General features: G+C 42.9%; 1 protein-coding gene and 1 long non-coding RNA gene across 3 annotated transcripts in view; one reads left to right on the top strand and one right to left on the bottom strand.

Annotated features, from left to right (window-relative positions):
• The window catches only part of PLCB1 (phospholipase C beta 1), a 341,583-nt gene that overhangs the window by 3,981 nt on the left and 310,698 nt on the right, over nt 1-26,904 (bottom strand). The window contains exon 32 of one of the 2 annotated variants that reach the window (XM_039569804.1): nt 17,119-17,183. The exons of the other annotated variant lie outside the window; for it this stretch is intronic. Within the exon in view, the coding sequence (XP_039425738.1) occupies nt 17,145-17,183 (39 nt within the window). The 3' untranslated portion in view covers nt 17,119-17,144. The remainder of the gene's footprint in view (nt 1-17,118; nt 17,184-26,904) is intronic. 2 annotated transcript variants of the gene reach the window in all.
• Nucleotides 1-26,904, top strand: part of LOC120411763 — a 103,348-nt gene that overhangs the window by 42,939 nt on the left and 33,505 nt on the right. The gene's annotated exons all lie outside the window — the stretch shown is intronic.

Here is a 26,904-nt window from a genome sequence, read left to right as displayed (position 1 = left end):
AAAAGTGTCATATCATCAACAGGATGCAAAAGGCATGCAGAAAGAAATCTGGCTATCAGTCTTCAGGAAGCAGTGGGTCCTTTCCCAGTATTTATTTGTACAGCCTTTGTTTTTAGTGCCCATATTAGGATCTGCACGATCCATTATTTAAAAAACATTAATGTGTATGAAAGTTTCAACTGAAGACAAAGCCAATTTTTTCATCATGACCAGTATGAGGGCAGCAGGAAGCAAAAAGGGTGAGTTCCAAAGCCAGACCCGCTCCGTCTGTCCGTTCATCCATCCATCTACCCACCTTCTTAAAAAGAGGGAGTCAGGTTCTGCTAACTGTAGCTGCAGCAGTTTTGCAATAGTTTCTTAGGCAGTTGTGTTCTCAGCTATGTATTTTTCCAGGATTTCCAGGATAAAGGTGCTAGGAATTCTGATCCTTCAGCTCTAGGCCTGAGTCTATCCTATGCAGTTTCAGGTCTCCTTCACCCCACTGCAACAGCTCTCAACAGGCAACACAAATTCTCACTTGCACATTAGGTCCTATCCTAGTCTTACCATCCTTGACCTGTCCACACACACCATGTGACTTTATCAGTACCCCTCCCTCTGAGCCCTGCCAATCCCATTCCCCATGCTTCTGTCCTGGTTTTCATCCTGCATCTCTGACTTTATTTTTGTGAGGCCTCTTCTCCTTTCTCCTGATGTGCAAATCAATGTCCTTAGCTCACCCGGTCTAGTTCTACATTCCTTAATTAGACAAATTCTGCAGCTTTTCTTCCTCAAGATCTAAGATCTGTCTTTTTCCTTTTGGCTTCCCTGCTAAAGCTCTTTTCCTGCCTTCTTTCTGGCAGTTTTCCTGATGTCCTGGCCTTGGTTTTCTACCTCAGATAAAAACCAGGTCTGAGGCACAAATGGTTCCACTAAAACACACCCTGCCTCTAAATCTGTATTTCTATCAACTAGAAATACATCACTGTCACTGTGGTAGTTAATCATTATCATAACACCCTTCTTCTTTTCCTGAACCCCTTTGAGTCCTGGCTTTATGTCTAGACACAAATTTCTAAAGGGATCCTCCTTTTGTCTCCATTTTGCAAACACTTCCACAAGTACAGGCATCATCAGAGGAACAGTGCCATAGGGTGGCTGGTGGAGGAAACTGAAAAATGATGCTGATCATCCCTCACTGCCCTGCTCACCACAGCCCCAGGACTCCATTCCTGCTGCCCAGGGAGCTCCTCACTCCTGAGAGATCACATCCACACTGGCTGGAGTGTCGGCAGCACGGCACTCACATAGGTCATACTGCAAACCCAAAGATTCAATTCTAGGCAACAGGTCTTCCTTCATGGTGCAGTCGTGCTTGGGGTTACAGTTCATGGCTAAATACCTGCACTGCTTAAAAAACAGCAGTGTCCAAGCCAGAGATGAGCTGCTGCATTTCCCCCACCTTGTTGTAGTACATGGCATTACTGAATTTGTGAATTTTAGACACCTCAGGTATAGAAGAAGCTGTGTAATGTAAGTCAGGAAAAAGTCTCATGGCTCTCAACTTCCTTCAGAATCTCGATTTGCTTAATTAGGTTTAAGAGCAAAAGAAATACTTGAAATCCCTCAGAAACTGAATGTTATCTGAACCCAGTGCAACCATAAGCATGTTGTTAGATAACAATTGTGTCTAATACTCTCCTCCTAAAGTGCCTCCAGTGGCTAATCCCCCCTAAGTCGAGCATTTTATAGAAATGACATGAATCTGGAGCTACCTTTCTGTCTCCACAGTCAGTCTATATAGATATCTAATCATGAGAAGGTTGAAGTTAGTTGAGCAGGAGCAGACAGCAGACAAGGAGGGTTGATTAAAACTGCATCAGTGTGTAAAAATTAGTTTTCTTTTCGATTCCAAAGGCACTGTCAGTTCTTCCCCTTGCTCAGCGTCTGACAAGCCCCTCAGATCCCATCCATTCCCTGACCCCCAAGCTACCACACAAGGTTAAAGAAACAGGTTGACTGCTTAAAACCAGCTGGCCTAAAAAATCCAGCTGTTTTTCTTTTAAAAGCCTCAGTATCCTATTTATTCTGTGGCTTTACAGGGACATTACAGTTCATGGCAGTGAATGGAAAGCTGCCCTCCCAGCAGCAGCAGTAGCCACACACATCTCTCATGTGGCTTGCTGATGGCAAGACAAGGTGCCACATTAGTGTGAAAGTAAAAACCTCTCTGCCCAACCAGCTCCTCACCAGACTCCACCCCAGGGTGGCCTTCCCACTCAGTTTCCTGTCCTCTTGGGTTGCTTCCCATCACAAGTCCACCTACCCCAATTCCTCTGCTCTCTAGCTACTCAAGGTGACCTACACTTGCTGTTAGGATTTTGGAGTCACACAAGGGGGGGGAATGAGACCGATGATTAGACAGGCAGATTGTTATCTGGACCACTGTCCTCATTAACATGTAACAGCCTTCTCCCTTCTGTTATCTCACTACCTGCCCTCTTATAGATCCTCTGTCCTCTCTCTAACCCACAGCAAAAACAACATGAATGTCACCTCCGTGTAGCTTTAGTGTCCCACAGTTGGACACTATTTCTTGTTCAGATAGATCTCACCCCCATGTACTTTAGTGACAGGCAGTGAGTTAATACTTTAAAATTTAGAGCCATCATTAGGTGTTTGCAGTGGGGTCCTTGGGGACAGATGAATGTGTCAGTCACTCTTGATGGCTGTGGCCAGAAGCTCTTGAATGTGTGCTTCCATCTACCTGCCCTGTAATTTTTTACCTGACAGCACAAGTTAAAAAATGCCAGCTGATGCTCACATCAGCTTTGCACAAAAACTGCCCTGGACAAACACCACCATCTGCACCTCGAGTACAGCCAACACAGCCCTGAGCCGAGGGGCAGGACATGAGCAGGGCTTTACAAGTGAGCAGGGCTCCTGGTGGCCAGCCAGCTGCCCAGCTCATGGACTCACGTTCCCTCCCAATTCAAAGGGCTCTTCAGCATCCTCAGCTACAGCCGCCTTCCAAAAAGGGTCATCAGTCAGGGAAAGGCCTTGCAGTCCTTCCTTGGAATGTGGGAGGGGAAAATTATTATGGTTGTTCAGCTTAAAGCAAAGAAAACACACTCAGAAAAGAAAACAGATGGTATTATTAAAACTGTTTACATTTATATTTATACCTAGCTGTTATTATTAGAACTACCAAATGAACAGCATGAATAGCACTAAAAGCAGACTGTGATCAATAAAGGATTACAGCAGCAGAGGTTGTGGGTTTAGACACTCCTGACCAAGCCCCTGTAAACTCTCGCATGCTTACAATGTGATCCAATGAACTTCTGTTTCTACCAAGAACCGAAATAAAGCGGTCACGTGGCAAACGCGGCGTGCTGCCAGCACAAGCGACCAGGAGGGCTTCAAGGCAAGAGGTGGACACCCCGCTGGCCCACACAGCCCCGGCTCCCCCTCACCTCCTCCCCGCACTCCAGCAGCCCAAGGGAAAGGGAAACTGGGGGGAAACACGTCCAGCCCGCCTCCCTTCCTGCAACACCTTTGAAGTCCTTACTGTGAGCGCTGCTGTTCCTTCCCGTTGCACCCTGAGAGTGGCCTTTTGGAAGTCACCAATCCAAGGCCTTTCCAAACAGTTCTCCCTCTCTTCCGTCCCCACACAGCTTGGGACACCGCATGCTTGGCCTGTGGCCTCGTAGCATCCTTCTCCTGCTGTAACATCTTATCTGATGCAAAACCAACCCACTTCCACCCGCACTGGGATTCATTCCAGCTCACATGGGTTTTTAAAAATATATTTGCAATTCAAAAATAATGTAAGGGTCACTACTTAAAAAGCATCCCGAGAATTAATCTTCAGCCAAAGATGTTTTGAGAAAGTTATATACGAAATACAACTGGTTACACATTTTGGTGAAAAAACCCCACCAAAATACAGTTTTGTTGAATCAAAAACATTAATTATGGCCCTATTTGTTCTGATGAAGTTCTCCCACTGCAAAAATTTGATATGGCTCCAAATCAGTCACTTTTTTAAGTCTCAGATTTTTCCATTCTGCTGGGAGTTTTTCTCTAAGGGCAGCATTTGAGTTTTTTGTTTCTGTTATATCTCCTTTTAAATTTATCTTATTTTGTTTTCCTGATCACTTTCTTTCCCTGAATGATGCAGTGAATTATGAATGGAAAATTATTCAAATATCCTGGCTCAACAATTTAGGTAAAAATAGACTCTGAGGACTAAATAGTTCAGTATCTCCAACAATCTCTGACATTTCCAACAGCAAACTCTTTATTCTCAAGCTTTTTGCACTATTTTTGAGTTAGGATTTCAAATGTGAGACATTTTAAAGTTGTGCTATTTCCCCTTGGGGCAGAGCGCAGCAGAATATATAAAAAATTACTCTTTTTGGTATTTGATTGTTGCATTTATTCACCAGTTGAAATGTGATACTCGTTTGTATCTATAATTACTCTGGCACTACCCACATGCAGGATATTATTTAATTCCACATAGACAGTGCCTGTTCTTTTTGTTTTCCTGATGAGAAACTCAACTGCATTCATTTCCTCTGTGCAATTTCAGCAGAATGTATTTTGACAAGAGGCAGTAACTGGTCACTACACCATTTGTAACAAAAGGGGGGCTGCGACCTCTCCAGGGAATTTCTGTTTAGCAAAGCTCCCGTTTTCCTTATCACGTGTCATTGGAAATGTTTATTTTGTTAACACCAGCAACACTGATATTTTCAGTGGGCAGTGAATCCACATTGCAAAAGCAACACTGGGCTGGGATTGGGGCCCCTTTCTCACTCCTCCCCTCCTTCTCTAAATCTAGTAAAGCTACAAATACTTATTTTTCTTCCTGCAAATATTTGACCCATGTGCCTAAAGATAATTTTAAATAGAGGATTTGGGGCTTTTAAGCCTGCATCAGACAACAAATATGCATAATGTCAGCGACCTCAATTTAGCTTCCAAAATAGCACATAGAGGACTCCCAGATTAAGGGTACAGAGTAAAAAGGCTGCTGTTCTTCTGCTTTTCATTTTCAGAGCTTACTTAATTAGAAAGCCATTCTGGAGGGATACAGCATTACAAGACATATGAGTAGCAAGAACTGTTAAAAGCAGATGGAGGCTCAGTAACAGGGAGAGTGAAATTGAGGAACAGAGCTCAGGGATCAAGTGATTTATAGGCAGCAATTTTTGTTTAATTGGAAACAGTAGGAGTTCCTTATTAAGGACCATGTTATTCCCTCCACTAAGCAGATTTGTGCTGGGAAGGCAAAGGAGTAACCACTGCTCAGATGTCCTCATGCCTCAAGGCCACAGTTCCTCTGCAGCACTTGGCTGGAGACGGGGACTTCAGGAGAGAATGTGGGGCTTGAGGGGACCCAGGACTCCCCTGCAGGACCTTGCCACAACTGGCATGCCCATCTCTGCCCTCTGTCAGAATGGCCCTAAGACAGCAGCTGGGAACAGCAGGTCCTCGGGAGGCTGTTTGCCCAGGCCTGGGAAAGGAGTTAATTCTGCATGTGCTGAGGGCACCTAAATGCTCCTTTTTTCTCCCAGTGACATCAAGCAAGTGCATAAAGGAACCTGCCACCATGTTAACATTTGGGCTTAACAAAGCTTTGGGACAACATTGCTAACCCTGTATTCAGGCAGACAGGGTTTTATCTCAGGAGATGTGGGAGTGCGGAATCATTAAGGAGAGCCTAAGGGCACTTGGTATCTGAGGTGGCATGAGGAACAGCACGGCACCAGGTAAACAACAGCAGGAAATGTCTTCATGCTGACTGGAAAGCTCTGGTTAATGACTCCTGTCCTCAGACAAGGACATCTCTGCATTTTCCAACAATGGTTACTTTCCAGACCATGAGAGGCACCAGGCACACCAATTCCCAGATTCCTTCTCTGCCTCCCCACCTGAAGGTGATGCTCCCCTAGCCCTTCCCACAAGGTCAAACCCATCAGGCCGATCTCTCCGCCCCACAAAGTCTCCGTGCTGTCTTCCTGAGACCAGGGATGCTGGCTCAGCCATGGTTTTGACTGATCTGCTTTTGCCCCTCTGCCTTCCCATGCCAACAAGCTGCACAGTCCAGACACTCTCCTTGGAAAAAATCACCAGCAATCACCTGAAGTGCATCACAAGCCACGGAGAGGATAACACATCCTGTGTTATCTCCCCTTGTACAGACACTCCCCCTCCCACTGCCTCCCTTATCTGCCATGTTTCAGCTCAGTGTCTCTTCCTATTAAAGCAAAGGTGATTTGCTCTGCCTCCCCGAGGGTACAACAAGTCCCCACATAAATGAGTCCCTTTAATATCTGCTGTCTCAAGGCACTAGACTGTAACCTTGGGGCCTCCATCAATCTGTGTCTCCGCCTTTATTAACTGCAACCTCAATTAAACCAATGGGACCGCGAGGAAACCTGGGACCCGGGCTCCTGGATTTTAACACTCTCATAAGGCAACTCATATCTACCTTCTGTATAGAAAACCAACATTTGTTCCAATAACTGATTCAAAATAAATGTTTGGGTGGTGAGATGCCCATCAGTGCTGCCCAGGTTATACACATATACACCTGTTCAGTATATCTGCTGAAACCTTCTGGGTTAGAGAAGGTCCTTACAGCAAAAGCCTAAACCGGTGATCTTTTCCTTCTGGCAATTGTATTATTAGCAGCAATTTCAGATCTCTTGCAATTTCTTTAAAGAAATTCTGAATTCTGTAGGAGGATTTTCTTCACAGTAACTCTTGTTTCCCGTTTCTTCAAAAGTACGGTAGTTTATTCTCATGCAAAGCCCTGCTCTGTGCCTTGTAAGCTGCATACTTGGAATTACTCCTTGTTCTGATGATTATTTCATGAAACAGTTTGCTTTTTTGGATAAAATGCTTTCTTAAGCTGTCAAGTGGCTCTTAGGTGATTCCATAAATGTGTGACCTGTGCACCTCATGATGCATATGAATAAAAATAATTTGAGCTAGAATGAACAGGAAAAAAATCCCCTTTCTATGGGCGTTTTAAGGCTAGATTCTGAGATTCTGTTCTTTTTCATCATCACTAGAGTAAGTTATCTTCACTGTAAGCAAAGGAGAATCTCCTCAGTTTCAATGCAGTAAATCCAGAGAAATTCCCCTGAAGTCTCATCTATCGGCAGATACTGCCCTTAGTTTATTGGGGTGGATCCAGGGTAAATAGCTGGAGTGACAGAGCTCAAAGAGAGCTTTTAACTGGTCCTTTCCTAAAGTGCTGACCATATTTTGGATACTGCAAAACAAACGAACAACAAAAAAAATCAGTGCAGCCATTACTGTCTAACAAGTGATTTTTTTCCACTTCCACGATGCCTCCAAGGCAGCCTGTAAACAGGCAGCTGACTGTCCAACAGCACAGGCCTTCCAAGAGTAGCAGTACTGTAATTGTCATCTCAAGAGGTCATGACAGTCCCTTGGAAACTCATTTCAAATGACATCTTGAGGTTACAACAGCAACAATATATTCCAGAAATATTTCAAACCCCGTATGGATCAGAGAACGCAGGACTCGGAGCTGTGCAGCACCACGGCAGCAGAGCAGGATGTCCCCAACGGGCCATGGAATCTGCAGGGCCACTTAATATATATTGTGTTTTGCCTAAAAGTGGTGTTGTCCCTCAAAGTGAAAGATTCTGGTTATTTTTGAAAGAGGAGAGACAAGAAAAGAAAGTTTCAAGTGCTTAAGGCCTCCTGTGTGAGGGCTCAGGAGCTGCTGAAGTACAGATCTGAAAAAGAAGGTGGTGGAACTCCCAGCACAGCTTTTGGATCCTCACCTAAACTGAACTCTGGGTTCAGTTTAACAAAGCACTGTCCAGTCTCTCATATCCACCTTGCTAATAGATAATTACAGCGTTGCCTGTGTCTGACTCTTGGCAGGACATCTCTAACAGGTCCCATCATTATCTAAGAAAATTCCCTCTGAGCACAGAGATTTCTCCTCCAGTACGACAATGAAAAGGAAGTAAATAATCTATTTCTCTGTCTCCCTCCAGGGGCATCACTGTGCTCCTCAAAGGAAAAGGAACAGTTCACCCTGTGATTAAGTCTGGCACCTCCTTTCACTGCCATACCCTGCTCTGCCCTTCCTGCTCGGCCCCGACTCTCGAGCCTGTTTCGAGTAATAAGAGCTCCAAACACACACTGAGGGCTGTGCATCTTGAGACAGCACCTTTCTTAAGGTACACACTCACTGTAATTCACTGATAATTGTCAGGGAGCTCCACGGAGGTTTAGAAGCAAGCCATCATTAGCTCAGAAATAATCACACTGATAAAGCCTCTGCTGCAACTCTGAAGTTTACCTTGCAGTGACTGTAGCTCTCCATGCGAGAGAGCCTCTGCAGGATGGAGCCTCACTGAAAAGTCTGCTTGGAAAATTACTGAGCAGCCAGTCCTTCTCCTAATATCCTGTTAAAAATGAATGTTTTTAGACTAGAAAGCAAGCGCACTCTGAATAAAGATCAAAGCCTTAGAAGTTTCTTTGAAAATCTTTTCAAGTAGTTGCAGTTCTGTAATCCCTTGTAACAACGAAGGCTATTCCAAAATATTTCCTAACTCATTAACAACATGAACCTGGCTTCCTCTTTACTATTTGCAGGGACTTTTGCATTGACTCTCCCCAAATAATGAGCCACTTTAGTGACTGACCCATTATTTTTTAACATACCAGGCTAATGAAAAAAATCCATTCAGAACCTGGCAGATGTTTAACAGCAGAGACAGAGCCGCTATCCCTCATTTTCCATCTTCCAGAAATGATGGCTTAGTATTTTGGCCTTTGTACTTCCAAGTGTCAGGGAAGTTTTGAGGCTAACAATGACAAAAAGCTGGGACCCAATTCAAACTTACGTGCTGATGTATATGTTCATTATTATCTAATGACCATCAAATGGAGATGTATCATTGCTGCTGGGGACTCTGAGTCTGGTAAGTTCATGGCTGCTCTCTGTTTATATACTGTGATTATCTTCCTATCCCTCTACTTCCACCATGACTTCATCCATATATCCACACTTCTCATTGTTTCATGCTGTATTACACAACACACTTGGTTTTTTTTACTTGAGAAGCGAAGTTAGTGTAGAATTTTAACTGCAACTATTACAAACTTTAGAGCTTAACGTAAGAGTGACTCTGCCCAGAGGTTCAACCTAATTAAAAACAGCCTGAAGGTTTTTACTTCCTGATACTACAACGAGCTTTAAAGGAGAAAACCCTCCTCTTGTTGTCTGTACTGCTGTTACTGGATTAGGCAGTACTATGCAATGGGAGGTTAATGGAGCCATCCTCATGATGAAGTTCAAGGGATTAATATTTCAGTTCAGTTGTTTTCATTTAAACATTTTCTCCAAAGTTCATATTAATGCTGACTGCTGCAAACTTAGGCAACTCTCTAATTACCCATCAAGTTTAAATGACCCATGCAGAAAACTTTATTTCAGTGATGTTCAGCAAGCATCCCACAATGCAAAAATTGACATATAAGGTAATTTCATCAAGCCAGACCAACAGGACAAAGCCCATCCCACTGCTGCCCAGAGCAGCTTGAACTCATGCCTGGTAAAGCACATACCCAAAGTTCACTTCAGTCTACAGCACAGTGACTAGCTTTAATGGGGTTTGGACCTACAGTTTGGATCTACAACCACACAAGTACAGATGCAAACTGACCAGATCAAGTGAAGGAACTGCTGGCACAAAAGGGCATGAAGGGCTTGCTCCTCACCCAGCAGAGATCTGGGAATAAACTGCCTCAAAATAAGTGGTGCAGAAGTTGTGTTTCAGTGGCTCAGGGTTTTCACCTGAAAATCACTCTCTTTTTCAATTTAAGCAAACTGCAAGGCGCGAAGGAGTCTAGGAAAAGGGACCACGTTGCTGCTTAAAATCCAAGCCTGCTCCAACAGACAAGAGGTAACAACTTCACACAGAGAAGGGCAGATGTCTTTCTCACATCCAGACCTTGCTCTCTTTGTGTACAACCTGATCTGGGTTTCTGTCCAGCACCTGAGCTCCATGAGGAAAGGAAACTGCTGAGGGTGTTTTTCCCTCCTAATGCTTATTCTGGGTGAGGAACTGCCACCCTGCTCATGCTGCAGCCCAAGCAGCCTCACACCCTCTTCTCTGGTGTGGTGGGATATGTTCAGTGAGCCACTGTGACAGAAAATGTGTGTCACAGTGCCTGTGTGTGTCTGTGCCATGGAACACTTTCCATCTTGCCAAGCAGCCGGACATCTGAAAGTCCTCTTGAACATATCTCTTAAAGATACTGCCATTGACTTCTGTGGCCAGACCTTGCTGTTGCCAGGAAAAGGGATACACTAATTCCCTAGAAGCCAGCAGAGACAGGAGGGTAAGGGACACCACAACTTAAAGCTACCTAGAGAATGCGTTCCTCTGGTGCCTCCTGTCCCCACCGAGCTCATGCATGAGAAGGTCACACTGGGGCCTCCCCCACGCCTCAAGCCCACTACAGGAACCATGAGCTTTTCCACTGTGAGCTGGATCTGGTCCCTGGCTTCTCTCCTCCTGAAGTTAATACAGTTCATCGAAGTCGAGTTCATCAGAAGGTCAAGCCTGAACTGAGATGAATCTCATGGAACTTCACTAAGCCCTTTGCTTTTTTTTCCACTGAGAGGCATGCCATCAAAATGTCTATCATGATCCCCCATGAGCTCCACTTTGTTTTTAATCTGATTTCATTTATGGGTATCACTATCAGTAGCTTCTCTCTTGGAAAAGTTTTGCACCATGCAAAACCTTATTTAAGAAAAAAACATTGGCAGTAGAACAAAACCTCTTTCCATTACAAGAACTTATCTTTTTAGTGCTCTATCAGTGTTTTATTATTATTTCGGTACTTGACATCTTCCAAAAGCATTAAAAAGTTCTTGAGAGGTCTTACAGCTTTAGAGTGTATTCTCTGATGCCAATTCTGATCACGATCTAGTTGAAGATAAGTTTAATAACCACTAGAAAAATAAAGACCTTTCATAAGTGATCAAGTGATGTGAAGAAGCAGAAGAGTACTTTAAAAACACACATTTCTCGCTTTAGAGCCCTATTTTAAAAATGTGTAGAGTACACATCTCTGTTGGGGATAACAGAAATTCATCTGGAACTTAGGGAGTATTTATTTCAAATTATGGTATCGGAAATGAATGAGATTATTAACTTGCAGAAACAACTTTTAGAACAAGGACTATAAAATGTCATCTTTTCCCCATCTCATGGAAATCTATTTAGAACTAGAGAAGTACAGACAGACATTAGATTTAGTGATGGTGAGTGAATAATAAAGTCATCTACTACTCTAAATAACAGTAAAAAGATTATTCTGAGTTAGTTACAGAATTATTCCTAAAAAATTCTTATCACTTATGTTATTTAAACTTTCTTACATATCAATTAGTTTGAAATAATAAGTCTTTAGGCTATCCATTAATTGCAGCACTGTTGGCACGATCTGTATTTAAAATTATGCAATGAAAATTAAGCTGGAGCACCAAGCTGTCTTGGCTAACAAAAAAGATTTCCTCAGCCCTTCGGATAGAGAAGGAGATAATGGGGGCACTGAATTCACAGGAGAACTCTTTCTCAGTTTACAATTCTCTCCTGTCACACATTGACACAGACTGTGGAAGCCATAAGCTTAAAAATCTTTGTGTTGAACTTGCAGTGTTGCTTTTCCAGTGCATCCATTTTCAGATCGATTGGCACGGCTGCTCTCAGGCAAAAGGGAAAAGAGCTCCCATGATTAATGCAAAGGAAAGGCAGCCACCACACAGAATCTGGAGGAGAGCTACTTCAGGAGATTCTGCACAGGATAATTACAAATGCAACCAATGGGGAATTTAAATTGTTAAGTTACTCTTTCAGAAGTCAGGGGGAGGCAGGCTGCAGAGGAATATCTGGGCCATACAGCAGGAGAAGACACCAATTTTAATTTCCCCTGCTGTTATGGCTCAAGGCTCTCCAAGAAGCCTCCAACCCACGCTTTTAAGTCTTTGCAGAGCAGATCTAAGGACAACTGAATTTCTCTTGTCTGGTCTTATTTTGCTTCATGGACACACTGAAGCTACACTTTGGCATTTGTCCCATTTGGGCTGGTTCCTGCTGGCACCTGTCAGAGGCCCAGCAGGAACTGCCATGTCTGGCACAGCAGCACTGACCAAGGGAATGGGGTTACTTTAGAAAGTGCAGCCATTCCTTGGTAGGTGTTGTTTTCCTAAATCCTCCATGCCTGCAGCGCAGAGAAGCCAAAGATAACGTCAGCTGGTTCAAAGAGATCTTGGGAATGGCATCTTCCTGCCATAGAAATTAGAATAAAAGCAGCTGAAATATTCGGATGGAGGGAACTATAGCTGGGAGAGAGACTTCTTTAAATCAGCAGCTCACTCCCTGTCAGCCTCTGCCAGCTCCACCTGCAGTTCCCTGTCTCCTGCATCCTATGGTTAATTGTACTTTTAAATAAGGAAAGGCAGAGCATCCTCCTCCTGATACTAATAAGCTATAGGGAGCACACAAGGGTGAATACTGAGTCAATCCTCTTGTGACAGGTCTGTGTGCTTGTGGATGCTATACACACACATGAAAAAGGGAAGACATCTGAATATTTTTAAGTACATCAATATAATGACTCCACTGACATAAACATGGGTTTTGTGGGAAAAAAATCATGTACTGAAATATTCATACAAAAGATGCAGTTTGTTCAGGGAGGACAGGTACAAAAAGGATCTTTGGTGAGGTATCTATCAAAGACCTGTATTGTTTTGTGATCTCCAGCACACTGTGGAGAGGGACCTGCCCAGGGTCTCAGGGCAATGACAGAACTGGACATGAAAACACACCCTGGGCACTCTGACGGATGACTGCGTGCTGAAGCTGTACTTACTTGCCCAGAAAACTTTTCAGAAAGGAATTCAGGAGGGCACAGAATATTTCAACTTCTGAGCAGACAACATCCATATTTATAATCTGTCCTCTCTACTGGTGATTGGATGGGAAAACAGCCATCTCTTCCCATAAAGGATGTGGACCTGTGAGCAGGTTTATTGCTTTTCCACATTAAATCAATTCCTGCAGTAGCCAACAGAGAGGATCCTGGCCTATGTAAATCCTCAAACATGGTTTATATCACTGAATTAAATCTGCTTATGAGTTGCAACCATTACATGGCAGCTGATATTACAAGAAATTAACTCCAGTCTTAAAAAAAAAGATCACTTCAAAAGTAAAAAAGCTAAGTAATAATTTAAAAATTGGAATTAATTTTCAACCAATTAGTATTTTCAAGTGGGAGCTGCAGTAGTGCCTGTCTGAATACAAATGGGAATGAAGGGTACTCCAGGCCAAGAGGAGGCGTTAACACTGACATGGAACTGGGGAGAAGTCACCGCAGAATTTATTCCTTTATGGCATGGAAAGCATGAGCTCCTGCTCAGAATTACAGTGATCCCTGACAGAAAGACTGACAGTGAGTTATCATTCCCAGGAGCTCCTATAGTTTCCATGCCACTTGGCATTACAGGCTGGTCTCTCCCACCTCCAGCAGCATCCAGGCTATGTGGAGTAAGGTGGATTACTGAAATAACAGGGAAACATTTAATTGCTGCAAGTCAATCCCATCAGGAATACCGACTTCTGAAACTCAACCTCTGCTCTGAAAACTGAACCTGCAAAATTTTCAGCAGCAAGGAGCATTTTGAGAGCAGAAATACTACACTGAGATCTCACCGACCTATGTAACACCCTGCAGAATAAACCTGACCCCTGACCTGAGCACTTCTACATCTCCTAATAGAAATAATCTCGAGGAGGACCACAGATGAGTGACTGTAAGCTGTTTCTAGAAATGCTAACCTTCAGTATCAGCAGGCTGTGAAATAATTTGCCCTATAAGCTCCACGCCATATGTTTTATTCAGGCATTAACGCCTACTTTGTGAAAATAAAGCTGTCAGGATGAGAGGCACCACGGTGCAGTATCACACCCACAGGCCATGCAGTAGCTGAACCTGGAGGCTGAAGTTGTACTGTGCAGAATTCTGGATGTGTGCAACAGCTACCAAAAGACTTACAAAATTCCAGGTTTAGGAAAAAGGACAGCTTGATCCTAGACAACACTTGCATATGGCTGAAGCCTCACTGAAAAACTCTCTCATCCACTTCAGTGTCCATTTGAAACACAGCTTAAAGGATGGGAAAAGTGCAGCAGTTGCTTTTAGGTCTTACTTTTTAGAGTTCTTAAGAGCCATCCCTATCCAGCAAAAATGTCCTAGTGCAAAAGCAGAATTAAAAGACTGGACTTGTAAGTCTACATTCTTTCCTTTCTGTTTCAAAATTTTATCTACTGCTGACAAACAAAACTGTGAACTACATAGGAGTTCTTCCTGTAGCTATCTAACATTTAGTCACTAGAGGATTCAAACAGCTCCTGAATGAAGCTGTAATGTATGTAATTTTTCTAGATTTCTGCATAGCTTTTATTGTGGCTTAGAAGGATTCTGTGCCTCTCCTGTGCAGAAATATTCTCTAAGGTGATCAGTTTTCTTCAGCCCAAAGCCAGCGGTTTACTCCACCAGAGCAGGAGCTGAGATACTCCTTTCTAGCATGCAGGAAAAACTGACTCTCTCCTTCTGCTCTGCCTGCCCTGCCCTATCCTGGTCCTTCAGAGCATTCCAAAGGCCTTGTCCTGTGGATGCAGCAGTGAGAGCAGAAAGGGGTGAAAACAAATGTTTCTTCACATCGCATCATTCTCCTGTTTGCTTTGGAGTGATGGATTCCTTCACCCATTTTGGAACTCCCTGAGTACTCAGTGCCAATTCATTTTGTTTCCCAGTTTTCATGCACAGGTAGGGTGCACAGTTCCACCACGCACAGCTTCTCCTAATACCGCTCCCTTAACACAGTCTGTGAGGCTCAAGTTCCGAGAGCAGGATGAAGCCAAGGAAAGAATAATTCCAGTGGTGTCAAAGTGGTTACTTGCAACCACGGGAGGTTCTTCTCTGGGGTCTGATTTCCTTTTAACTGTGCAGGATCAGTTGGATTTGCCAAGGTTCCGAGCATCCTCCCAAGATATCCTAACTTGACCCAGGCAGGTGATACAAGGTTGGCCTCATATTTATTATTTAAAATGTAAGTGATGTATGACAAGAACAGAGTTAAAACAAGTTTTTTTTGTTTTTTCGAATGTTCAGTGAGTTGTTTCAAGGCAGCTCATCTCTATTCCCATCCTCCTGCTTTTCAGGAAAGGAAGACAGCACATCCCTCAGGAACAGAAATTGATATTCTCCTGTCACTTAAACACAAACAACAAAGAAATCCCAGTCCCCTAGTGTGCAATTGCCAGTTTAATCTTGCCATCTTCAGTAAGTCACTCCTTTGAATACTGTGGAGGTGCCAACATATTCATTATGGGCTCTGCTTTCTTTTGTCACAACCACTGTGCTCAGGAAACACACATTTAGTTCCCTTGCTGTGTCCAAGAGGAAAACAGCACTCATGAAATCAAGGCCCCACCTCAGTTTTAATCTCTAACCCTGCCACAATAAGAGAATTAAACAATATTTGCAATTGTGTTATTTTCAACAAGCATTTGAAAAAAGTGTTCACTTACTATGCAACAGCAAAAACCTTTAAATAAACTGTAAGCACGTAATGATGTGAATCGATACGTGAGGAATATGCTGGGGTCTGTGTGAGCAGAGGCAGGTGATTCACAGCAAAAAAACCCTGACAAACCAAGTTACAGCCACTTCATAAATCAAACTTTGCCTTTCTGCAAAGCATAGAAGTCAATCTGTACTGTGCAAGGCACTGATCAAACACCCAGAGTTGGTTCCTTCTTCCTTGCCAGTGCATGTCCATGGAAAAAGACATGATAAGTATTTAAAAAACCAAACAACCACCCCAGACAGGCTAAGAGAACAAATACAGCCCTCACTTAGAACCATGGCGGTTCTCTCCCCAAACATGCAAAGCAAATCAAAGCAATCCAGAAGAAAGGAGTAGAAGGTGAAATAGTAAATAAAAATACAAAGCAAGCAGGATTCCCTGATTTAGTGACAAAGGTGTGTGGCTTATTGCTACCCCCTCGACAATGAAAGCCCAAGACCTTCTGGTATGGCTGTGTTTGCAGGAGGATACAGAAGTTTACTTGTATATAATTGTGTCTCCTGATAGCAGACACACCTGAAACAGTACTTCATTCCATCACCATCTTGTCATCATTGGCCCTTCCATAAAGCAGTGAAAAAAACTCCCTTACTTTATTCTACTTTCATCTTTCTTCTAGGCTTTGCCTGCCTTTCCCCAGTTGTCTTCTGTTCTCTTCCTCCTCCCTGAAAAACTCACTCTCTTACCTTTAAATCTTCCCCTTTAGGCTTCACTAATCCTGTTTTACTGATCCACATTCATCAATTCTTTCTCTTTGTACCCCAATTCTTCCTTCTGCTGTGATGCCCTGGTTAATCCCTTCTTTATCCCGTACTCTGGTGTCCCAGATGACAAAACCCTAATTTATCTACTTGGTAAGCTTAATCTTCAGAAGTACCCAGAATGCCTACCTTCAACACCTTTCCCCACCTCCCACTTCTACATTCAGATGCTCTCAATTCCTACCCCCACATTAATCAATCTTCTTTACCACTTCAGTGAGAAATTTCATAGTGCCTGGTGTTCTGATCTGAGAGTACTGCAGCTACTGTGAGCAGAGAACAGAGGATATCCCGATGACCCAGAGGGCTGTGGCAAGAAAGCTGGGACAATCATGCTGTTACACGCAGCCCCTAATGGCTGCACTGAGGTGGGGCAGAAGCAGCAATAAGTAAAACAGGCAGGGAGACAATGGGGTGGGGTATGATCCGAAGAAGGCACAAATTGCTTTCGCGGTATCGAAGGGATGTAATGGTCAGTGGCAGCTCATGTAATGCAGCTAGCAGGTAATAATCAGGGCTAGAACAGCTCAAGGATTTCAGAAAAACCACCAGGCAGTAAATTGTGGATGATCCTGACTTGGTTTTGACATGTAAAATAAAAACAACATCAGCATTACTAGATAAAAAGGGGAATTTTTCACTCACTTTCACTATAGTCTCACATTCCATTTCTACTTCTGTTTTTCCTCTACTTCTTGTTCTTCTATGCTCTTTAAAACAAAACCAAGGATCATTTCAATTTGAGGTGATTAACAATTACTCTAAGCTGAAATGACATAATTCTGTGCATTACAGTAAAGCAACATCTCTTTAATCTATGCACTTAATGAAAAACAAAAGATGACTTCATGCTTCTGTGTGCTGGCTCATTAATATTTGACTAGGTACATGTTAGTCAGAGAAACAGTCTATTTATCACAACCTGTCACTCCATGCTACAAGAGGACAATATTTCAACTGTGTTACAAGGAGATCCAGCTTTAGTTGAAGTGGCAGCTTACGCAGGTTGCAAGAAAAGTCACCTTTTTTCTGGGAAAGGGAAGGAAGCATGTCTGAAGGAAGAAATGAGCATCAGCCATGCCACCTGAAGTATGAGCTGGAAGAGATACCTCTGGCCTTAGACTGAAATCATGCCTAATGTCATGAACTCAGGGCAGTTTGGATGGAAAACCTCCAAGGACATCCGCAAGTGCTTACAGGAGTGGTGCTGCTCCAGCCTATTCTCTTGGAGTCAGTCTTGCACGAGTACCTGAGCAGGAAATGTGAGGGACACGCTGCTCCTGGAGGTGTTACCACTGTTCTCTCGCCTTCGTCCCGAGCTGCTGTTTATCTCTGGAGCTGAAACTTGTGTTTGGCAGTTCAAAGAGCAGCAGGATTGTCAGATTGTCCTGAAGCCCCTGACGTGCTCCAGGATTGTCAGATTGGCCCGAAGCCCCTGACGTGCCGTCCCTGACTCACTGGGACAGCATCATGCACCGCTCTGAGCACCCTGAACTCAAACTCTCTCTCTTGGAGAGGTCTAAGGTCTGGAGCAGAGAAGTCCTGAAGGTAATCCAGCAGCAACCAAAAAGACCTAAGTTTGTTCCTTAGTTTTTGCAGTTACTAGAAGATGGCTGTGAAATTATAGCCCAGAAGTAAAAAAAATGGGTGACTTTTTGGTTGTTGCTAAGTGCAGTCCTTAAACATCATTGCCCTGCCTTTTTCAAGTGGCTGCAGCATGTTTCCTTCTCTGTTGTGTTAAATTAGTGTGGCAACTGTTTTGTCTTACTGTAAAATCAATGTTATTTCAGCATTAAGTGATTTACTGCTCCATACGGTAGCAATCGCATGAGTCTATCGCTGAACTTGGTTCTGTTTGCAGAAGTTAAATCACAGTTCTGTCATGACAGGGTTGGTGCCACCAAAATCTTGACACTTCCCACATCATCTACTTTATACTTTATCATGTATTCTGGACAGTATTGTATCTGCATTGTCCAGGAGCCAGAGCTGCAGTGGCATCCCCTGTCACACGCAGGTGACACGCAGGTGACAGCCAGCCATGGAATAATTGCATGTGAGCTCACTGAGGTAACCTGTGCTTTGTCTTAGGTGTCAGGTTTGTTACAAATGAAACGGAAAATGGAAACCTTTAAAAAGAAATAGAAACAGACAATAACACAAAATAAAGCTTCTCATTTAATATGTAAAGATGAAATAGCTTAGAAAGTGAGGTAGTACTTTTAATATTTGTTACAAAACATTTCCTCAAAGCATTTTCTTAAACTGAATACAATTACTGAGTCACTTCCTTGGTAATGGGTGAAGAAGCAGAACAATATGTCTGAGCACTGTGTCCTCATTTTACTTTCATGCAGATTCATAAAGGCCTTCTAATTGAGTCACAATGCAGGCAGAAAATATCATTAGCTAACAACTGGCTGGATTTGATTGAAATGCTGTGTAAGGGAACCTATGCCACCTTCTTATGATGGATTGCAGCAAATGAATGAAATGAACTTTATTTATTTTCTCCTTGAAGAATTTTATTTATTTTCTCTCTTTCTCACCTTGGCAGCAGTGGGCTGTAAAGCTACAGCATTAACACTGTCACAAATGGTGTTAGGAGATACATGTGGGGCTCAGGGAATGGGTACCACTGGCTGTGGCAGCTTGCACCATCTTGACATGCAAAATGAACCTAAAATATTAGCTGAGGAAGCAGAGGGTGACAGTTTGTAGCAGACAAAAAGGTAGTAGCAAGAAGGTGAAATGTAAAGTGAATTAAGAAAGCTACTTTGTTTTGCATAGTTCCTTATCACTCCTCCTGATAAACTTCATTTTTCTGTCCCTCTGATCTATGTACTTCAGTTTCTGTGCTCCCACTGACTGACAAATCAGATAAAGCAACTCACAGAAAATTGGCAATTTTTACAAAATTACATATAAGTTTGCAGCACACAAACATTTTGTTGCTGGAGATGTTGGCCTAGTTACTTCAGTGAGGTTTGTAACTACTGAAAGCCGGTTAAGATTTGATTAAAAAATCCCTTAAAACCAGTCTTGGAAAACACTACTAAGCATCCTCTTGCTAGATTCCTCAGTTTGTGCAACACGAATACTTTTCCTTTCTTTTGGCACCGTTTTTAGCCAGCCTCCCTGCTAAAGGACACGTTTTGGTTTGGGAAGAGGTGTGTGTACTTTGTGTGAGGCGTGTTGTGCTCACACGCCAGGATTTAGGTGTGCAAAGGAGGCACACATTTGCCAGTATCCAGATTTTACCTACCTGCAGGATGAACATCAGAAATAAGTAAACATTTCAACAAAAGCAACATTCAAAAATGGTAACAAACTCCGCTCTACTTAACCAAACTGAGGATTTTCTCCTTGATTATTTATCAAAACACAGTCCATGGAAAGTAACAGAGATATCTGGGTAGCATGAATCCCACAGGCAGAGGAAATTAGGGTTACCAGATACAAACACTTAGCTGCGAGTAGGGTGTGCACCACTCAAAACCTGTATTTTTTATTGAGCTTTTAACAACACAGTCTGTGCACTTGCACCACTGGGATGCTCCCGATCCAAATGGTGGCAGTGCAGCAGACATCTGTCAGATATTTCCCACACGGGTGCTCACTAGTTTGGGAGCTCCAGGCATGGCCTTGCAGCGTCAGAAAGAGAAAGTCAGAGAGAAACACAGGGATTAAAACAAACACTGAATTTCAAGCTCTTTTCTATTCTGATGGTCATGACTGTACTTCCGGAATTGCATGGTTTTGAAAATGCCTGAGCAACTTGATTCCAGTGTGAGCAGAATCTTTCTGTTTGTACAGACATTGCATTAAGCAGCTCTTTGTGAAATCTCTAACACAGAGATAATAAAACACAGAAAATACATACACGTTCGCAAATCATAAAGCAGCCAAGTATCTGTTGCTTTTATTGGTGCTGAGACAACATTTTAGGGAAGACACACACAGAAACCAGACTGTAGAACACTGATGGCAGGGAGGAGTGTTAAAACACTATCTGCTATTCATAGTCACTGTCTACCTAATGCTGGTTTCCCAGAAGCTTTCTGGAGACGCCAGAAAGTCCAGAAATCAATCCAGTAAAAGTTTAAGCTTTTAAAATATTGAAGTTGAATATAGTCTGGTTTATCTGATAGTCCTGGACGTGTCCTCACTTGTGCAAAGGGCCACCAAAAAAAGCTGCACTTCGTATTTCTGGTTTCTAAGCTGTCATAAAAAGCTGTGTTGTGTTCTCAGTTACTGTGCCATTCCTATAAAGAACTACAGCATAATTAGTCAGCATTTCTCTTCTTGCTGGCACATAGAAATGGGGCATAGAATCTTGTCAATCACCACAATAAATCATGCTGCTCTAACACCTCTAATCAACTCTTGTTAACATGACTGCTCTTCACAATTACCCATTCTGAACCTTTAAAACCACAATGAAGAAATGTGTATCAGGGACAAGAAAAAGGCAATAGTGCTTATCCACAGGAGCTGCCTCACAGCACATCGTTCAGTTCCTTCAATAATTCACACACCTCTCAGCTGTTCAGCAACTCACACGTGGTGCTGCTGCTGGCTCTGCCTTTGGCAGACACACACAGGGTTTTCTGAGACCACAGCAGCACAAAGCCACCACGCTAGAGAGAGCAGGAAAGATTTGTAAGAATAGTTTGAGGGGAAATGGAAAAGTTTTAAGCAATGGTGCAATCAAAGTGAGTTATGATTTTTAGAAATGAAGCATTCCTGCCTAGTGCCTTCTCCTTTTTCTGTACTGTATTGCTCTCACCAAGGGTCCAGCTAACTAAAGGATTCCTCTTCTCTGAGGGCAACTCTTCTGACACTCTGGCCAGCTGAAGGAGAAGCAAGCAGTGCTCACTGGCCACTAAACTGGGGGAAAGCCCAGGCCCTCTGGAAAACAGCACATTCTCTCCAATGGACCAAGCAAAACTTTCTTGCTCTTTATGGAAGCAGCCCTGGCCTAAATTCCTAAGCCATTACTCCTTTTCAAACTTTGTTTCCAGCTGTGTTGTATGTTGTGGAGTTCATCTTCAATAGAACATGCCAGATGTGCTTTAGGCTCTTTTTCTCTAGGTATCTACTAACAGAAGATGAATTGCCAGACCAAGAGAACAGAAAAGCCAGAGGCAGGGGATGTGCTTTCCCATGGGTATCATCTACAGCAGGGTGGCACTAACAGAGACTTAGGACAAAATCTACCTCATGGCAACACAGAAACAGTGCAAAACATTTAAGGCAGCAACTTGTATTCATACTTTGCAAGCTGTGAAATCCAGTTATAGTCTCATCTTCCCTGGACCAGAAAAGATCCTTCACGTCCCTATCACAGAGACAACACAGATCTAGGTTTGCTGATCAGTCGATCCAAGACTGACTGTGTTGTAGGCACAGGAAAAAATGCAGGAGGAAGAGCTTGGTCCTGGCTTTGATCTTAGTCAGTGAACCAGTAAAAAAAATTATTCAGATTAATTCTACTGCATGTCAGTGAAAATCACTGGTTTAACAGCAACACTGGTTCCACAGATGTGTGGAACCCATCCCTGTGCAATTCCACCCTTAAGTTACACACACACAGTCCAACTGCAGCAAGAACAGTCTTCAGATACACTCCTGTTTCTCATCCTGGGCAAAGAACATTCCCATTCCTGCTTCCTATGGATTACTTTAGATACAACCTTTTAAAAAAAATCAACTATTATACAGCAGCTTCATAAATGCCAGAAGATTAAGCCAGAATATGCATCTTTCAGCTCAAAACAGAACTCCCAAACCTCAATACAAGATCCAAGCAGAACATCACTGAAATTATGTCTGTACAAGAAATTTTATTTATCACCTTTACCATATGTAGTGTAGCATTTACTAACTTGTAAGCTAGACAGAGATCAAGAGAATGGAGTTTATTTCTCAGAAATGTATTTCCATTAATACAATGAATGTTAGACACAAGAAGTCCAGTCTGGGACTCTTACCCAGAGTTCGTGTTCCTCTGGTCCAGCAGGAAGAGTTAATGCCCTGTGGTTATGAGGCCACCAGATTTTTGTGGAAGTCTCATTGGAGGACATGAATTGAAAGTCTCAAAGGTTTACTCATTCGGGACACAGGTTTACTCCACTGAAGTCAGTCTGAATTTTGCTATTGATACCAGTCAGAGCATATTAAAAGTTTGCTCCCCATTGCATTCGGCACATTGCCTTTGTCTGAGATGTAGCTCAGCAACCCCTGTCAATCAGCTACTCATCAGAGGAGTAAAAATTACTTTAAAAATTGAAAGAACGCAAGGGGAGCCAATATTTCTACAGCTAATCCAGTACCTCAGGTTGGCAAGGGATTATTTTAGGGCAGTTTTGAAAGCAGGCCTTCCAATCTGGTCAGCTAAAGGGAATGAAGGAATCAAAGGGACTTAGGTTACCACTGAGAGCAGGCTACAGAAAGAAAGGCAACACAGAAGCATTTTGTATTTTCACTAGGCAGAAACATTTTTTGCTATAATTCAGTAAGCACTAAAATAAGCAAAGTTCTTTCCCTGGCCATGGGGACACAGCCACCAAGAGCTTTAGGAACTACTGACTGCTCCCTTATATGACAATGAAACCTTTTAGTTGTCCTATAATGGCCCCGTTACTGTAAAGCTCGAGTGCCAAACCTGCTTCATCACAGGACAGCACTCAGTTGTCCCAGACTTCCTGCAGGAATCTGCATTACTGAGGACACTTCTCCCCTCGTAAAGCCTCGGAATGTCTAGAGCACACATTCCAATATTCCTTTGATACAGGTGAAGGTTCTCAATATTTCATGGTAAGCAGTGCCAAATTCTCACTCAGCATTTGAGTGTTACAAAGACATTTATATATGTATATGTACAAAAACATAGCAGGGACCAGGGAGGACCTCTGGCCTCTGAGGTGAACCATAAAATAAGGAGAGATCAACTCAGCTCCACCTTAAACCCAGCCTTCTGTCCATACACTGCATCAGTTTAAAATAAGGTACCCAGTACCCAAAGCTGGAGCTGCTTGTCTGATGGCTGAGCTAAGCATGAGCTATCCCAGTTACTTCTGCAAGAACACAGCCTGCAGCAGTGTCCTGCCATGCTCCCCCTTCCCTGTGTCCTCAGAGTAAACAGGTCACAGGGAGGAAAGCCTGAAAGTTTTCCAGTGAAACGTATTTATTGCCCCAATTCAGCAAATGTTCCACTGCATTTCAGTGCTTTAAAGTGTAAAGTGGTAACACGGATTGCGAAATTAAATTATCTTGAGAGAATGTAAAGGACCTGGTCCTCTGATCTTGATGGTGAGACAGAATCACAGAACAGCTCGAGTTAGAAGAGACCTCTGGAGATCATCCAGTCCCACACCCCTTCCAAGGCAGGGGCACCTGGAGCAGGTGACGCAGGAACGCACCCAGGTGGGTTTGGGGTGTCTCCAGAGAGGGAGACTCCACAGCCTCCCTGGGCAGCTGTTCCAGTGCTCTGCCACCCTCAATGTAAAGAAGTTCTTCCTCACACTGAGGTGAAGCTTCTTGTGTTTCAGTCCAAGGCCATCACTCCTCTAAGGCCATGACTTCCTGTCACTGGGCACCACTGAAAAGTGTCTGGCACCTCCCTTGGCTCCTCCTTGAGATATTTATGTGGATTCATATGATGCCCTTTCAGTTCTCTTTTCTCCAGACTAAACAGGCCCAGTCTCTCCTCAAAACAGACCCCTCATCATCTTTGTCGCCTCTACTGGACCCTCTCCAGTAGCTCCTTGTCTCAGAAATTGCCTTTCTGGAAATGATACTCAAAACTGGAGGGCTGCAAATTAAAGAAAATTCTCATCCTATCCCAAAATATCATTCTATATTACATCAGTACCTATTCAAAGTGATTCCAGTAACATCTCTGAAAAGATTATGAACAAATGCCACAGCAACTGAGATAAGCATCAGGCTGAGAACGGACATCTCACTGATTCAGCACCTCGTACAAATGAAATAGTTTAGTTGTCTTACCCACAAACTGATCTCCTTTGCAACTTACCCCAACCCATTTCACCTCTCAACTGTCCTATCTGCAAAACTGCATGAAATACAAGTTACTGGTTCAAATTTTAATACTATTAGACTCTGAAAGCAATAGCATGGTCTTGTCTTACAGACAAGCCTGATAGCTTAGGCAATTTTAGGGCTTTCTCTGTATTAAATATAGCAGATTGCACAGTTTGCAGTAAAAGGAGATATATTTCCTAAGAACATTCAAAATCCAAATCCTTTCCCTAATGAAGTGTCAGATGAAAGGATCTTCTGCGCAAACACATCAAGAAAACGCCATCTCCCAAAATTTCATTAAACATTAAATGACTGTGAATTACACAAGCAAAAAATGTTGGGATTTTTTTTGACAAATTGTTATTAGTTTCATTTACTTGGTAAGACAGAATACATATGACAATTAGTTCTTCAAATGACTACATGGGGGAAATCCCTTCTGTCCTGATGCTCTGTACTCTATGACAAGCTCATTTGTTTGTGTCTAAGAACAGATTTTCAGCTTCGTTCCTTTCTGAAACCAAAGTTAGCCTCAGACAGATAATGTAGCTGCTGCTAATAAACCCGAGATGTCTTAATATCAATTTGCTGAATGGAAAATCCTGCTTATTTTGAACTAATTTAGTACAGCAGTACCTGTTTAAGATCAATTCGCAGCAGACTATTTCCTATTTATTGCTAATTAAAATCACGGATTTCCTGTTCCAAACAGCATATAAGCCTGAAAAATTAGCTCCAGCCCAGTGTGCTATTGACTCAGCTGGGGCACTAGATCTAGATTTACCACCTTATTCCGAGGTTTATAAGAACAACTGCTCTCAGGAATGACAAATCAGCCAGAGGGAGGTCAGGTGAGGAGGGAAACCAGGAAACAATGGCTGAGATTTGTCTTCTCAACGTTATGAAGTGCAGAATGGCTCAGCTGTGCTTTTATCTGCACCCTGAGGTACCAAGAGCACACAGACTGAACTCTCCCTTGGCACATTAAATTTGGGGACCACCCAGCCTTTCTGCCTCAATTCCAGCCCTTTCCGGCCTTGAAGAGAATAATACTCCAGCTGTGTGCCAAGGGGATATCTGCAGGTGGCATCTGGGCTTAACCTTATCCACCCACACTTCTCTTGTCAGGCCCATACAAAACTGTTTTCAACTGATTGTGCTGGGCAGACAGAGGCCAATTCTTTCTTTTCTGGAACACAGTTCAGCCAGGAAAGCACACAAGCTTGGGAACAGCTATGAAAAATGGGAATATTGGAGTGGTCCTGAATTAAGGACGATTCCACCCCATGCTTTCAGTACATTGCTCCAGAGCATTCACGTCCCTGAGATCTGAGACTGCCTGAACTGCACAGTTCCCAGGAAAGCAGCACCTGCTGGGCTCCATCGTGACACCAAACTTCCAGAGGGCACGGAGAAGGGCTGTGCCATCCCTGTCTCCCTAATCCACATAAACTGACAGAAGATGCACTTACAGCAAGAAAATGCATATTAATAAATCGACCTTTCTTTGTTTTTCCTCCAAAAATCTTTGCCTCATTCCCACTCCAAGAGCCTAAAATCTGCTCAGGCTCATCTTGGGTGATTTAATCACTCACAGCAGTCTGGATTGCGTTTCCACCCAGAAGTCTGAGTTTAGGATATGTCAAAAGGGACAAAGAAAGGTAAAAGCCTAGGAAGAAGCCCCACAGACCTCAGGACAGGCATCTCTCCAGAACTTTGGCAAACCAGGTGCCAACAAATGCTTCATTATTGACACCAAATCCAGCAAAACCTCAGTGAGACACAGATCCACCTCCTTTAAAGTTTTACTTCATGCCCCCAGATAAGTTAGCTGCCTGAGCACTGCACATGTGGCACAGTTTTAAACTCCAACCATTAACTACTATGAAAAATAACATGAACTTTTGTTAATGTTATCCTTTGTTTTCCCATTTTTTGAAAGATGCCAAAGATCATTCTGGAACTGGAAGTAACATTCAAAAGCAGTTATGAGCGTCCAACTCTGTTACTAGCATTTTCTTTGACACCCCAAGAATACTTACTCAAACAGCTTTCCCAGTCTGTCTCCTATTCATTTCTTAGTTCGATTATTTTTTTAAACAGTACTTGGTGATAGTAATAACATTGCAAAAAATAGAATAGGTGTATAATTAATGAAATAATTGTGCTGAATATCTATTCACTACGTTTAATAAGTGAGAAGTACTTCAAGTTGTCTTTCACTGTACAAGTGTCTAATTCCTGCTCAAATGTTTACATAATTCTTTTGGTTGAAACCTGTGCTTAAGAAGCAACTGGGCAGGGACTGTTTGTGAGAGGCCCCTGCAGAACCAGCCGAGGGTTTTAGGGTCTTTGTTCCTGCACTGAGCTACTGCAAATTCA

This window comes from Corvus cornix, chromosome 3 (assembly GCF_000738735.6).
Source record: "Corvus cornix cornix isolate S_Up_H32 chromosome 3, ASM73873v5, whole genome shotgun sequence".
Classification (NCBI taxonomy): Eukaryota; Metazoa; Chordata; class Aves; order Passeriformes; family Corvidae; genus Corvus; species Corvus cornix.
Note: the sequence above shows the minus strand (reverse complement) of the source record. Positions and strands in the feature narration are given on the sequence as shown.